This window comes from Pezoporus wallicus, unplaced genomic scaffold, assembly GCF_028554395.1.
Source record: "Pezoporus wallicus isolate ANWC-B61680 ecotype Strahan unplaced genomic scaffold, APGP_CSIRO_Pwel_v1 contig_7731, whole genome shotgun sequence".
NCBI lineage: Eukaryota > Metazoa > Chordata > Aves > Psittaciformes > Psittacidae > Pezoporus > Pezoporus wallicus.
The window spans coordinates 837,075-850,498 of NW_026635361.1; the positions used below are offsets into that span (position 1 = coordinate 837,075).

At 47.1% G+C, this 13,424-nt stretch overlaps 1 protein-coding gene across 2 annotated transcripts in view; it reads right to left on the bottom strand.

Moving 5' to 3' along the window:
• Nucleotides 1-240: 240 nt before the first annotated feature.
• Nucleotides 241-13,424, bottom strand: part of HCN4 (hyperpolarization activated cyclic nucleotide gated potassium channel 4) — a 135,752-nt gene continuing 122,568 nt past the window's right edge. For both annotated transcript variants that reach the window (XM_057421096.1, XM_057421089.1), the window contains exon 8: nucleotides 241-2,244. In XM_057421096.1, the coding sequence (XP_057277079.1) occupies nucleotides 689-2,244 (1,556 nt within the window). In that variant the 3' untranslated portion in view covers nucleotides 241-688. The remainder of the gene's footprint in view (nucleotides 2,245-13,424) is intronic.

Below are 13,424 nucleotides of genomic sequence, written 5' to 3' on the forward strand. Positions count from 1 at the left end.
ATCTGAAGTCAGGCCACCTGCTGGTCACCTCCGTCCTCTTCAGATGGAGTCCGAACAGAAGCTCAGCCCTTCTGAAAGCCCTAGACTATGCTGCTGAAACTCCCCCTCTGCTTGCTTATTCTGCAGCCTGCTGGTCACAGGGGGAAAACCCGGGAGGAAGCAAAACCTGACGCTCACAGGGCCCATCCAAGTCCCCCATGACCAGGTGCTGTGGGTCAGGTTCAGGTTCAAAGCGATGCCAAGCAGAGCTGTCTTAAAATCACCAGCTACAGGCCTGACCTGATGTTCTCTTTTATGGCTCACATCAGCCTCGGATCTTTGTCTCAACAGGAAAACCTTTTTTTGGTGGCTTCTATGGCTGAGCATTCACATGTTCCAGCTCAGGCACACGCCTTGTCTGTGTGCTACCTCGTTGGATTAAATTTGCTCATATCCTTTTGTTCCATGTATTAAAATATTCTATAAAATCAAGTGACCAAAAATCTATAGCTCTAAGAATACCTGGCTAGCTTCTTTTTTTGTTCTTTTTTTCGTGTGGTTTTTGTTTGTTTCTAATCACAGTTAAACCTAAACAAAAGACATGGAGAAAAAAGCAATGGGAAGGAGGGGGAGAAGAAAACATGATTCATGGAAGTCTGATCAGGAACTGAACTGCAGGGCTGACAGAACCAGCTCTCAGAAGGAGTCCTCACAAATTGGAGGGCAGTTTGGATCTGACAGGTTCCAGGTCCCCTGTGAGCACTATGGATTCTTTCCTCCCACCAGCAGTCAGAGAAGCAGCGCCTGCAGTGCTGGCCCCAAACACCAGCGGATGGGGTAAAGAACCTGAGGACAGCTGACGCGGTAAAGTCACACGCCCAGGAATTGAGCTACAAGGCTTCCCAAGAAGTCCAGTGCCTCCCCCAGGGAAAGGAGAGAAGCTGGAAATGGATTCTCTAGAGGAATGAGAGCTTTGGCTCAGTGTCTGAGCCAGCTCTTGGGGCAAAGATGGCTGGGAAGCAGAAATCAACTTGATGTCCTGGTTCAGACGTCCCGGCGGCACCGGCGGCGTGCTCTTGGCCTGCAGGATCTGCGAAGGTGGGCTGGCGGTCTGGGGCAGGAGCAAAGAGCCGTGAGAACCCGAGGCCCCGGGAGGGCCACACTGAAAAGTTCTTGCTGCTACTGGGCTCTGACTAGGAGGACTAAGGCCAGAAGGGGTGTAACAGGGAGAGGCGACACCAGACTGCTGTAGTGGAGACATGGAGGCAAAAGGTGGCCGTTCTTGGTGGAGCTGGGCTATCGTTCCAGTTAAAGATCCTAATGCACTTGGATGTGTTTGGCACAGGCCTGAGGACGGCCCACCAGAGCCCTGTGCCAGCTGGCTTAGGCTGGAAGATGGAGAGCTGGAAGAAGGAGGGGGCTGGAAGTGATTCACTCCTCCCAAAGTCCCACTGCCCGAGAGCTGCTGTAACTGTCCCCCCTGCAGTGGTCTTGTGGTGGGCTGGAACTGGTTGAGAAGACTGGGGGGTGAGTTTGATGAGAGCTGGGTGAGAGACGTTGATGGGGATCCAGTTGCGGCTTGCTGGAAATGCCCAAATCCACTGCTGGAAAGGGCTGGCTGCTGCTGCTGCTGCGGCTGCTGCAAGGACTGAGCTGTACCTAAGGGGGATCCAGAATTCCCGTGTTGGAACTGGCTCAGTCCCGCTGTGGATGTGCTGCTCAAACCCACCTGGCTTGAGCCGCTTGGAGGGGATCCCACTTGGAACTGGCCTAAGCCAGCGGCTGCTGAGAATCCTGCAAGCTGCTGGATGTGGAAGGAGGAGGAGGAAGGGGTTTCTGCTCCTGGGGTATGCAGCTGGGACGGAGTACTGGAGGGAGAGCCAACGGCAGAAGGACCCGTGGACGGGATTAGAGACTGGATTCGTTTTAGCTGTCTTGGAGTCTGGTTGGATTGCTGTCCCAAGGAGCCCAGGACGGACACGGGAGGACGGAAGATGGCTGTTGGGAGGCGTGGATGGTGGGTCAGAGCTATAGCGACAGAAGTGGTGGCTGCTGCAGCTTGCAGGGGTGCCTGGATCAGTGGGGTCCAGATGACAGGGGTGGGAGTGGATGCGGCAGCGGCGGCAGCCTGGACGTTGTGAGCACAGTGTGCCATTTCCCTGTCGTGCTGCACGATCTGCTGGATGATCTCATTCTCCTGGTAGTTGAAAACACCCGAATTGAGGTCATGCTGGACTTTGTGCAGCAGAATGGAATTTTTCTTGCCTGTAGTGAAAGTGAAGAGAGAAAGAGTCATTCTGGGATGTCAATGAATGGGAGGGCTCCTCAAAGCTTCCTGCCAGACTTCCCTCAAATTGTTGGCACTGCCTCCCCTCCACTGTCATTACAGGATCAGTGTTCCAGCTACAAGATGACAAGCATCACATTTTCTGCTTTTGTGTTATGATCAACATCTTGTGTTAAAGATCCCATCAAAATGTGCCTGACAGGACACACAATTTTAGTTAGACAGTAGAGCCTCTTTTGGTAAGTGTGGCAGATGGGTAGCAAAGCTCATGAATCTGGAAGATTCCCATTTTAACCTCACAATATGAACTTCCATTAGAAAAAAAGAATAAATCCAAAGGCTGCAATTTTGTGTGTGTGTGTTTGCAAAGGAAAACCTCATAAATGTAAGTCCAGTGAAGTCTCCTGAGTCTTCAGTTACTCTTCTTTTCCTCCTCTGTGTCATGTACCGTGTTCCCTCTGGAGTGCTCTGAGTTGACATTTCTCTAGGAACAAGGGACAGAAGGACTTTGCGTGCTGGAAGAGCTCAAGCTGGCTCAAGTAAGAGACCTCAGCCATGCTGCATCTTGGCTGTGCTCTTCTAGCCCAGACTTTAAGGAACTGCAGGCTAGCGAACTGCATGGTCCACCTGGACTTCCATGCCTGCAGCAAAATAGCAGCATGTGCTTTACCTTTGCAGTGGGCTGGAAAAAGTGGTGTAAAGAGTTTGTGTGGTCTGCATGGATCCACTCTCCCAGACTGAAGGACAGAACTATTCAGTGATGGGGTAGGAGATGCTGCCAGTGATGACCTTTTACCAGGGCACAAATGCTTTCTCAAAGGAGAGCGTTTCTGATACGGTCAGGCTCTGTGCATAATGCCTTCTAAAGCTCTGTTCTCCTAACGTGCCACTCAATAACTTGGTTGATAAGGAGCTGGTGTATGCTGATTTGAATGAGTTTCGTATAAAATTACTGCAGATTAGATGCCTGCTCTTGCCTTTTCAAGGGACCTCTCTCCTGACAACATATGCCAGTTTGGATTGATGGCAGCACCTCTGCTATTTCTACTGAAGCTGTTTGGATTTGAAGGGTTCAGCCCAGAACTGCTCTGTGTGTTGTCTCTGCGTGGGTCTGTGTGTGCAGGGGCACCCTGGCCCTACGGCTGCGTGTCTGTACACAGCTCACTTTGCAGCTGAAGCTCAGGGGGGTGAGTGCAGAAGGGTCACCTCCAAAGGAGGCACCAGCCAGTTTGGATTGGATCAGAAGCTGTATTCGCCCTCCTCCTGAACCTGATTCATTTCTCCTGGCTGATCACTTCTAGCTCCTGTACAGGACAAGGGCAAACAGACAAAGGACAGGGTGCCAACTGCTGTGGACTCAGAGAGCAGGGGATGGAGGCATGGATGGGGAAGGGCCTCATTTTCTGTATTTTAACCCCCAAATCATGTCATGATTTAGGAATTAAAGGCTGGCGGCACAGCTCATGTCCATTAAACTTGTCTCACACTCATGAAATCACAGCTTTCAAGAGCATTGATATTATCTACTAAGTTCATGGAATGATACTACATTTGTCTCCTACAGCATTCCGGTTTAAACTGGTCAGCTGCTAGTTTCCAAGAAGGAATGGTTAAGAATGGGCTGCCACGTTGGGTAGTAGTTCCCAGTGAGGTTCCAGTGGAATTTCCTTTCAGTCCTACACCAGTCACACCTCAGACCTTTACACAATGATGTAGGAACAGGTTTGTGCACAGATGACATCCCTAGTGTTGCTTTTATTTCTTTAGTGTATAATGGATCTTTCACCCCACATATCATGCTAGGTTTGATGGTTTAGTTCTAGTGTCCAGCTGCAAGGTATGAAAAGGTACAGAAAATATCCACAAGGATCAGGCTTGAAAACATCTGTAAGTACAATCCTGTCAGAGAAGCGATGATCTGATACTGATTATATGAAACTTCACAAAGGAAGCTGTTAAAGACCTTTCTCTTCAGGTCCAGAAGGACTCGTGAGATACTGTGACTTTACACAGGCCCATTAAAGAAAGCAGGAGCAATCTAACTGTGATTGTAGTTAAGCATTGGAAGAACACACTAAGGATTTTTCCTTGTACTTTTTAAAGTGTTTCTGTCTTTATAAAGGACAAGATGTGGCTCTAGCAACTGATTCTGGTTCTGCAACTGGTGCATTTGTGATACGATGTCTGTTGTGGGTAGCAAGATGCTTAATGCTTTTGTGTTTTACCTGCTGCTATTCACTCCCTCCTAAAAAAAACATCAAGGCACATGAACTGACCTTTCTTTTCCTGCATTGAAGAATAATACCAGCCCCTGGAAGGACACAGTTCTGAAAGCAAGGAGTGTTTGGAGCTCCTAATGTCATTATAGTTGCTGGAAGGCTTGTCTGCACTGGAAGTGAATGTGTAGGAGATATAAACAGTGTATAATACCTGTTTCATTGTAAACTGGACTGGAATAGACAGCACTGGTATTCCTGTGATCCCAGTTCTACCTGCCCTTCCTGCAGGCTGGCACACCAGAGGTAGCATGAATGTCACCTTTAAACTTCAGAGCATTTTTGCAGTGAATATACAGTGAATGGCTTAGAGCTACGCTGCACACACAGTAATTTCCACCTGGTATCTACTAAAATGACATTTGTTTGCTCACAAACACATTAATCACAAAGAGCTGATTACACAGAAACAGAAATATTAACTGCTGTGGTCTGGAGAGAAGGAACACCCTACCTAAATAAGAATAACAAGAGAGAACCTGGCCAGCATACTTGAGTTTGAGAGGGATTCAGCTGCAGGTTTGTAATCATTCTCTTCAGAGCTGAAGGTACAAATCCCAGCATGGGGAATCCGTAGCTTCCTTGCACAACTGCAAGGTCAGGATGTAGATGGGAGTCAACACGCTGCGTTCAAAGCAGGCAGGCAAAAAAGCTGCCTTTTGGCATTTGCTTTCCTGATAACAAACAGTAGCAAAACCGGGCTGAGGAGGATTGATGAGGGATAGGAAAAGGAGAAACAAGTTCTTCCCTGTGAGGGTGCTGAGGCACTGGCACAGGGTGCCCAGAGAAGCTGTGGCTGCCCCATCCCTGGCAGTGTTCAAGGCCAGGTTGGACACAGGGGCTTGGAGCAAGCTGCTCTAGTGGAAGGGGTCCCTGCCCGTGGCAGGGGTTGGGACTGGATGAGCTTTCAGGTCCCTTCTAACCCAAAGCAGTCTGGGGTTCTGATTCTGTGTTGCTAATGCAGATTTCCGGAAAGCTAAATACCATCAACTGCTCTGTGTTTCCATCATTACACCTCAGCTCACTCCTTTAATTCCATATCACCTATCTTTGGCTTCTGATTTGCTTGTCTGTGCTTGAATAACCTGCAATTTTCAAGGCTGCCCTCAAGTGAGATGAGAACCCAAGTGATGTTAATCAGAGCTGCACGGATGAACTGAGGGGATTGATGTTTTCATAACCCAAGCTCTTGATAACACAGGACGAGCTGCTCAGCAGCCTCTGGTGTCCTTGGCAGAGCACTAAACAGAGAATATGCCAACATTTCCCAAACATACATACGATTTCCTGTAAGTGTTTTGATCAAAGCTCCTGAAATTTGTGTCAAACTGAGAAAACAATTCCATGGAAACCCTTGGAATTAGGAGGTTTGTTAGTTTTTAAACCAGAATGTTTCAGTTCTCCTTTGCCGTTACATTCCACTTCCCCATCTTCCTGAGCCCAGCTTGAATCTATTAATCTCTTCATTAGATCAACTTTTGCTTTCCTCTTTTGCCAGGAAAGTCTCAAATTTCTGCTCCAGAATATTAACCACCAAATGACTGAAAAGCTTCTTTCAGTTACTGAAGGGCAGAGGAGTGTGTCAGAGTCATTATTCAAATTGGAGCTGGTTCCCAAACTGAAGAACTCATGGGTTCCACCATTCTAATGAATTGCATCATTTACATCATGTTTCCACACAGAGATATAAGTCTTATTAGGTGCTTCTGAAGCAAATCCTCCTTCCAACCAGCACCAGATCAGAACAGGAGAACACTGGTGGGATGAAGATGTTTTCCTGGCAGGTCTGTCTCAGGTCCTGCATGAACATCAGCCAACAGTGGGATGAGGCAGTAGGAGGCACTTTTGCTTAGGGAGGTAGTTCTGAGATTATTTCTCATCATCATCTTATATATTGAATTGCTTCGGTTTCAAATTCCTTTCTGCTGCTCTGGATTTACTGCCACATCCCGTGCCTCAAGAGAAGAGCAGTAAAGGCAGCAATCAGAGAACTGATTAGTTTGGCCCCATGTAACCCCAACTGAAATGATGTTCCTCAGCTCAGAGCTGTGCTCAGTGAACCACGGTGGAGCCCTGTGTTCTTGCTAAGCTGGGGAGAAGCTTCATTAAGAGAAAGGAAAAGGGACTCCCCTTTCCAATTTAATCTCATCACGGAAGCGGGGAGGCTGCATGTTAGAGTTTCTCCTTCTATGTTCTTTATCCCACAAAAAGTGCTGAGTCTAAGGTACTGAGACAAACAATCTACCCAAGCACTTCTCCTAACCCCAAAAGCACGATCCAAATGTACTGAGCTAACATAATGGGAGGACTGGGTGGCTCCAAAGCAACCCCTTGGCCTGGATGTGTGCCTTAACAGGACTGAGGCAGCTACAGGAGCAACATCAGGCAAAGGACTTAAGACTCAAGGGTCTCCATGGCACAATTGATGTTTTTTGTTCTCAATATGATTTCTTCCCTAAGTCAGAAAAAAATGAGTACCATCAATGGAGTGCTCTGGGTTCTAAAAGCTCCCTATTTTCCTCACTGTAACAATAGGCTAAATAGAAGGGGGTTAAAAAAGGAAGCTATTTAGAGCCTAGAGGTTCCTAGCAAAGCTACTGGTGCTTTGAAGTGGAGCTGGGTATGTAAAATTATGGAAACTAAGCAAATAGATGTTGCTCGCTTAATAACGAATCGCAAAGTCACATTTTTCTCGACTGCAGAGAGCACACAAAAGAACAGGGAGAAAAGCTCAGGTGACTGCACAAAAGGAGCCAGCACTCAACGCTAACTCTTCCATCAAATCATCAAAATTAGCTTTTTGTTGTGAAAACTCTGCACAGACACAGAGGAAATTAAAGAGAATTCAGTCCCAAGCCCACTGGCTGCACTTGAAGAATTCGGGTCACTAAATCACTTTCTGAATTTGCATGATTTGAAATACTCTCACTTTATTAGCCTGCCTTCTGCCTGCCCTGCTGTCATGGTGCCTGCCCACTGCCACGTGGCGACTTCTTCCAGCTCCTCACTTCTTCTAATTCACAGGACTGGGTACTGAACACACTGCTCAGACGGCTGATGGTGGTCTTTGCCCTCCCTTGCCTGGGGGTTACTTGTACCCTGAGCTGCTCTGTTGTGGTAATCATTTTCACATTAAATAAATAACGGGATATCTGCTCTAGAGCCAGGCTGAGAGAGCTCCTGAAGGGGAGACCTGAGAGCAGCTCCAGTGCCTGAAAGGGCTACAGGAAACCTGGAGAGGGGCTTGGGACAAGGGATGTAGGGACAGGCCAAGGGGAATGGCTTTAACCTGCCAGAGGGGAGACTGAGATGAGCTCTTAGGCAGAAGCTCTTCCCTGTGAGGGTGCTGAGGCGCTGGCACAGGGTGCCCAGAGAAGCTGTGGCTGCCCCATCCCTGGCAGTGCTCAAGGCCAGGTTGGACACAGGGGCTTGGAGCAAGCTGCTCTAGTGGAAGGGGTCCCTGCCCATGGCAGGGGTTTGGAACTGGAGGAGCTTTGAGGTCCTTTCCAGCCTAAACCAGTATGGGATTGTACGATATGACACAAGGTTACAGATTGTCAGGAAAAGACAAGTTCGTGGCACCTACTAACTCTTGGTTTATTTAGCCTGCAGTCAACTACTCTTAGGAGGGTGCTCAGCTTATTACAGAACAGAAAGCCCTTGTCTGACTTTGGCACAGACACTCCTCATGCACTCAGCAGAGAGCTCCTGTCTCCTGGTTTTCCACTGATTACACACAGACTGTGGGCATCTAAGGCAGACACCTGAAGACAGATGGCGTGTCTTAGAGACTGACAGCACTCTTCTCTGTGCTGCATGCTGGGTGTCAAGCCACAACACCACGCTAAGGATTCATTCTGGGTCCATCCCAAAGCATTGTCTCCAATCCTGGAACTCCAAACCCCAGCAAACTGACCTAATTTGTTAGGAACATGCAGAGTCCTTGCACTCCAGGTAGATGCAGACAGGTTGGACACAGGGGCTTGGAGCAAGCTGCTCTAGTGGAAGGTGTCCCTGCCTGTGGCAGGGGTTGGAGGTGGATGAGCTTTGAGGTCCTTTCCAACCCAAACCATTCCATGATTTCATGATGGTATGAAATTAGCTGGAACAGAGATTTCAAAATAATTCTTAACTCCCAGTAAGAATCTGGGCTGCCTTTCCTGTTCCAGCCTTTCTCTCAGATGTAACTTAACCCACAGTGAACTGTGTCAACTGTCATGTGAAGGCTTCTGCTCACAATTGAAGTACCCTTGGAAGCAAAGCTTGGAAGCAAAGCTGATTCAGCTGGATTAGTTCTAGGAGCATCCACAGAAGCATTCAGCATTGTTAACAAATCTGCTCTAGACACCAATTCAGATGAACATCCCTGAGAGCTTGGCTGTGTCAATACATCACAGCTGCGACGTGCAGCTCTCAAAGTGCTCTGCAGTAATTATCATTACTGCTCTTATGCCCTGATATGCACAAGGCTGCATACGCTGTGGGGCTAAAGCCAAATTCTTCAAGCTCCAGGGTACAACAAGCTCTCTTCCCCTGTTCTGTCCTCTGCAAAACTACATGGAGTTAGACTTGTACGCAGGGATTTTACTGCAGGAAAGCCACACTGAAAGGGAAATCAATGTGATCAGTGTAGAGCACACTGTACTGGGGAGGGTCACCGAATGTTTCTTGGTAACATCTTCAACAATAATGCATTCAAAACTTCAAAATGGGCAATTCCCATCTTTCCAAGGGGAGGTTTTCCCTCCCTGAACAGCTCAGCCCTGCCATTGATTGTTCCCCTTCTTCCATAAACCAAGTAGTACCTTCCAAAATATATGGCAACTCTTAATAGACAGAACATCCCTTTTAACTGGGCCAAAGTGCTGTAGGTCAAATGGTGAATAATGTGAGCTGATGAACCTCATGACAGGTAAACAAAAATGAAGCTCTTGCCTCCACTCCTCACATTTATGCCCATCATACAGAGCTCTGCAGAAAAATAAACTGAGTACAGAATTTCTTAGAGGAATGTGACTGTCAATATCCCTGAGGAGGTGTAAGAGCTGTGCAATTCTGGAGTGCCTGGGATGCCCTTTGCTGCCTGAAGCACAGAGTCCTGGCTCTTACTTACCACTGGTGGTTGAAGCCAAGGAACTGCCTTCTCCTCAAAGTGGCAGAAGTGCTTTTTTATCTGGAGCCAAAGCTCCTGCACTCAATTCTCAGTGCCCTCCTAGCACTAACAGCTGTGACAAGGACACATTCTGGAAGACTCCAGACATTCTGGAACTGGTTTCCTGTCACTTCTGTGCTTTGCAGCCTGCTCTTCTTGCAGACAGCTACTGAATGGCCTTCAAGGCAGGAAAAGTCCCATGAGGCCAGAGGAGTGGCTGGGAAGCAAGTCTTACTTCATGTAATTAAAGAGGATTGAAAATTAAAGTTGATGGAATGGTAAAATGGGATCTAAAAAAGTAGCTTATTTTGATGCAGATAGATAGCCAAGATCTGTGCAGTTGGCTCTCTTTATATATAAGGAACTGACAGCTTGGGTGACCAATGTAGGCAGGTGTCATGGTTTAAGCCCAGGCCATAAGTCAGCCAGGCAGCCCTCTTGCTCACTCCCCCCCTTTCTTCCCTTCCTCACCCCCACTCCCAGAGGGATGGGGAGGAGAATGGAATGAATGTAACTCCCACAGGTTGAGATAAGAACAGCCCAGTAACTAAGGTATAACACAAACCACTGCTGCTGCCACCAATAATAATAATGATAAGGGAAATAATGAGAAGAGAATACAATACCACCCGTTGATACCCAGCCCGACCGAGCAGCGAACCAGCCCTTTCAGGTAACTCTCAGTTACATCCCGGGCATGATGTGCTGTGGTATGGAATACCTCTTTGGCTAGCTTGGGTCAGGTGTCCTGTCTCTGCTTCCTCCCTGCTTCGCCTCCTCCCTTGCAGAGCATGAGGCTCAGAAAGTCCTTGGTCAGAGTAACCATCACTGAGCAGTAACTAAAAACATCGGTGTTATCAGCACTGTTCCCAGGCTGAAAGTCAAAACCACAGCACTGCACCAGCTACTAAGAAGGAGAAAAAATGACTGCTACTGCTGAGCCCAGGATAGTAGGTAGTACTATGCAGTATCTCTTACAACGCTCCCAGCACTGCTCCACTTCTCCCCGTTAGCCAGTACTCATTTGCAATAGTAGTGACTCCTGCCCAGAAGACCAAATTTTCTGGAGAATTTGCACCCTGCAAGGGACATGGGCTGGGATGAACTGATGTAAACCAAGGTCATTTACAAAGTTAAAGACAGGTCTCCTGATATCCCACCACCACCCTGCACTGTCCCTTCTACTGGGGTGTCTTGAGCTTTATTTTCTGCTTAGAGTTGCAAGAGAAATGGCATTTTATGAGATGAACACAGTTGCCAATTCACCTTGATTAAGCTGAAGTGACTCATGGCTGCTGATTTGCTGGTGTTTTGCCTTAGGCTAAACAGAAAACACTGGCTTTCACATTCCATTATTCAATTCCTGTTGAAGTCCAGCTCCTATCCTGCATACCTGGGCTAGACAGCACTTCCAGGGGTGATTCACCTAAGCCATTTCAGCTAGCCACCATAGCAGAAGACCTGTCATACTCTATATGCCTTTTTCTCTCTGCTGACTGTAAAAGTTGTAGTGCTGGAATGAGGGGAGAGGATTTCATGTCAGACGAATACACAGAGTGGTACCTGAAATTTGAGTCCTCATGAGCAGTCCCGTTTGTGGGTTATTCAGATAACCAGGAAGACAAAATGGAGTAGAACTGTGTTACCTCATGTCAGCCATTGCAACCTCTCTTGCTCAGCACTTGGATTATGATTTCACTGCCTTAAGGAAGAGGTCAATGTGAGTTTGAAAGAACGCTTTCTCCCAGAGCACACACTCTAGCATTGTATACCTGGGACAGAGGAACTTCTATCCTTACATCACTTGTGCCTGCATCAGCAGTCTTGAATAAGAAGCATCTATCTATCTATCTATCTATCTATCTATCTATCTATCTATCTATCTATCTATCTATCTATCTATCTCTCCTCACAACCAAATCTACTTGCTCACTTCACATGTGCAGCTCTTTGGAGCTACTCACCTGCATACAGTAAACAAATCTATCCTACAGTGTAGATACAGTATAAAATTTATGCTGACTTCATTTTGGTTTATTTATACACATTTCAGCCTGTTCCATTTATCCATCTGATCTTGCAGGGCACCTGCCATGGAGCAGGCAGCGGAGAGGCATTCAAAGACCAAGCTCCACTTTTGTTAGCCTTACTTTACCTGTGGAAGAGCTGAGGAACTGAGGCACAGAGCAAAGGCACGCGAAGGACAAAGAGGGAATGTGTGGCAGAGCCTGGCATGGATCCCAGATCTCATTCATGCTTCCCCTCACCTAACACCAGCCCTTCCTCTGAGGCAGCAGATCCCACAGTATTAGTCATGACCTGGACAAGTGGGGTCACAAACCCAACAGGATTTCAATTGCAGAAGCATGGTCACGAGCTGACAAAGAGGCTGCACAGGCAAAGGGTTGGGAACATCTATTTTTGTGGCTTGTTTGCATGACAAAGCTTTTAAAACTTCCACCACTATAAGATCTCAAACTGACACTCTTGTACCACAACAGTATTTTTTATTTGGAGACTCGTATTGCGTTGTCTGAGCTTCTGGTGTTTTAGCATCTGTAATGACTGGAGGCAATGGAAGTCCTGACTTAACTGGGATCCTTGTATCAAAACATCTACAACTGGCCTTCAAAATGTAACCATTTCAAACTAGGGGGTGAAAAAAGCCTGATGCAAAAGAACAAGTAACTTCTTCTGGCTGTAAATGTACTGTCAGCTCCCACCAGTGACCTTGATACGGATGGGGAGCAACCTCACCCAGACATTGATGGTGTTTACTACAGCACAGCCACCACTGGAAGTAATTGTCCCTCAGTAGTTTTGGGGACGCATCAGTGACTTTTGATTCAACAATACTCACGCCCTGTCTTGTATTTACTTTCAACGAACACTGTGTTTTACAAGTGCAAATGTTTGTGAAAATCTAATTTTAAGCTTCAGTGGTCACTGAAAGCCAGTTTCAAAGCCAGGCAGGAACAGAACGATGCGACCTGTGTAAGTAAGTGGTGCATCACAAACTGGGACATTCACAAATGCTCGTCAGACAAAGAATTACTCACTGGAGAAAAGAACAACTCATTTCCCCGCAGAAATACTGCAAAGACTGTCACAGCTTGGTCACTAACAAGAAAAAATGGAAGATTTAATGTGTGATAAAATGATCATTAATCAGTGATCAGCCTAAATGTCTCTAGTCTCCATTTGAAGCTGCAGAAAGTGGGGTATGTGATATTCTGCAGGGTGAGGAGTTCTTTAGAGTCTGAAGTTACTCAGACACAAGTCTTTGTAGAACCCAGCCTTAGTCAAATCATGGAGAATAACACCTGCCAGTCTTTAAAGAGCTCTGGAAAACATCTTCCCAAGCAATACATGGAACAGGCAGGATGCCACTACCAATTCCCATTAACAACAGAGGTTAGAAGGATCCACCAACATGCTCTTTGCAGAACCATCAATGACAGTTTCCAAGCTGCTGCACTGCCCATCCACAAACAGGAGGAGATAGGGCATCTGCCCTGCACTTTCCCCTTAGCCACAGGCTTTCAAACTGCATTTGCTCTGCATCATCACACCTCCTGTTGACCAGTATTATTGCTGTTGCTTCAAGGGATAACGTCTTACATCTTGATCCTGCCTCCTTGCTGCCTCGACAAGCTTAGACCATGCTTTCCAAATCCTCCATGTAGGTGGTAACCCTGTAAAAATCTCTGCAGCCACTGTGACTGAATGG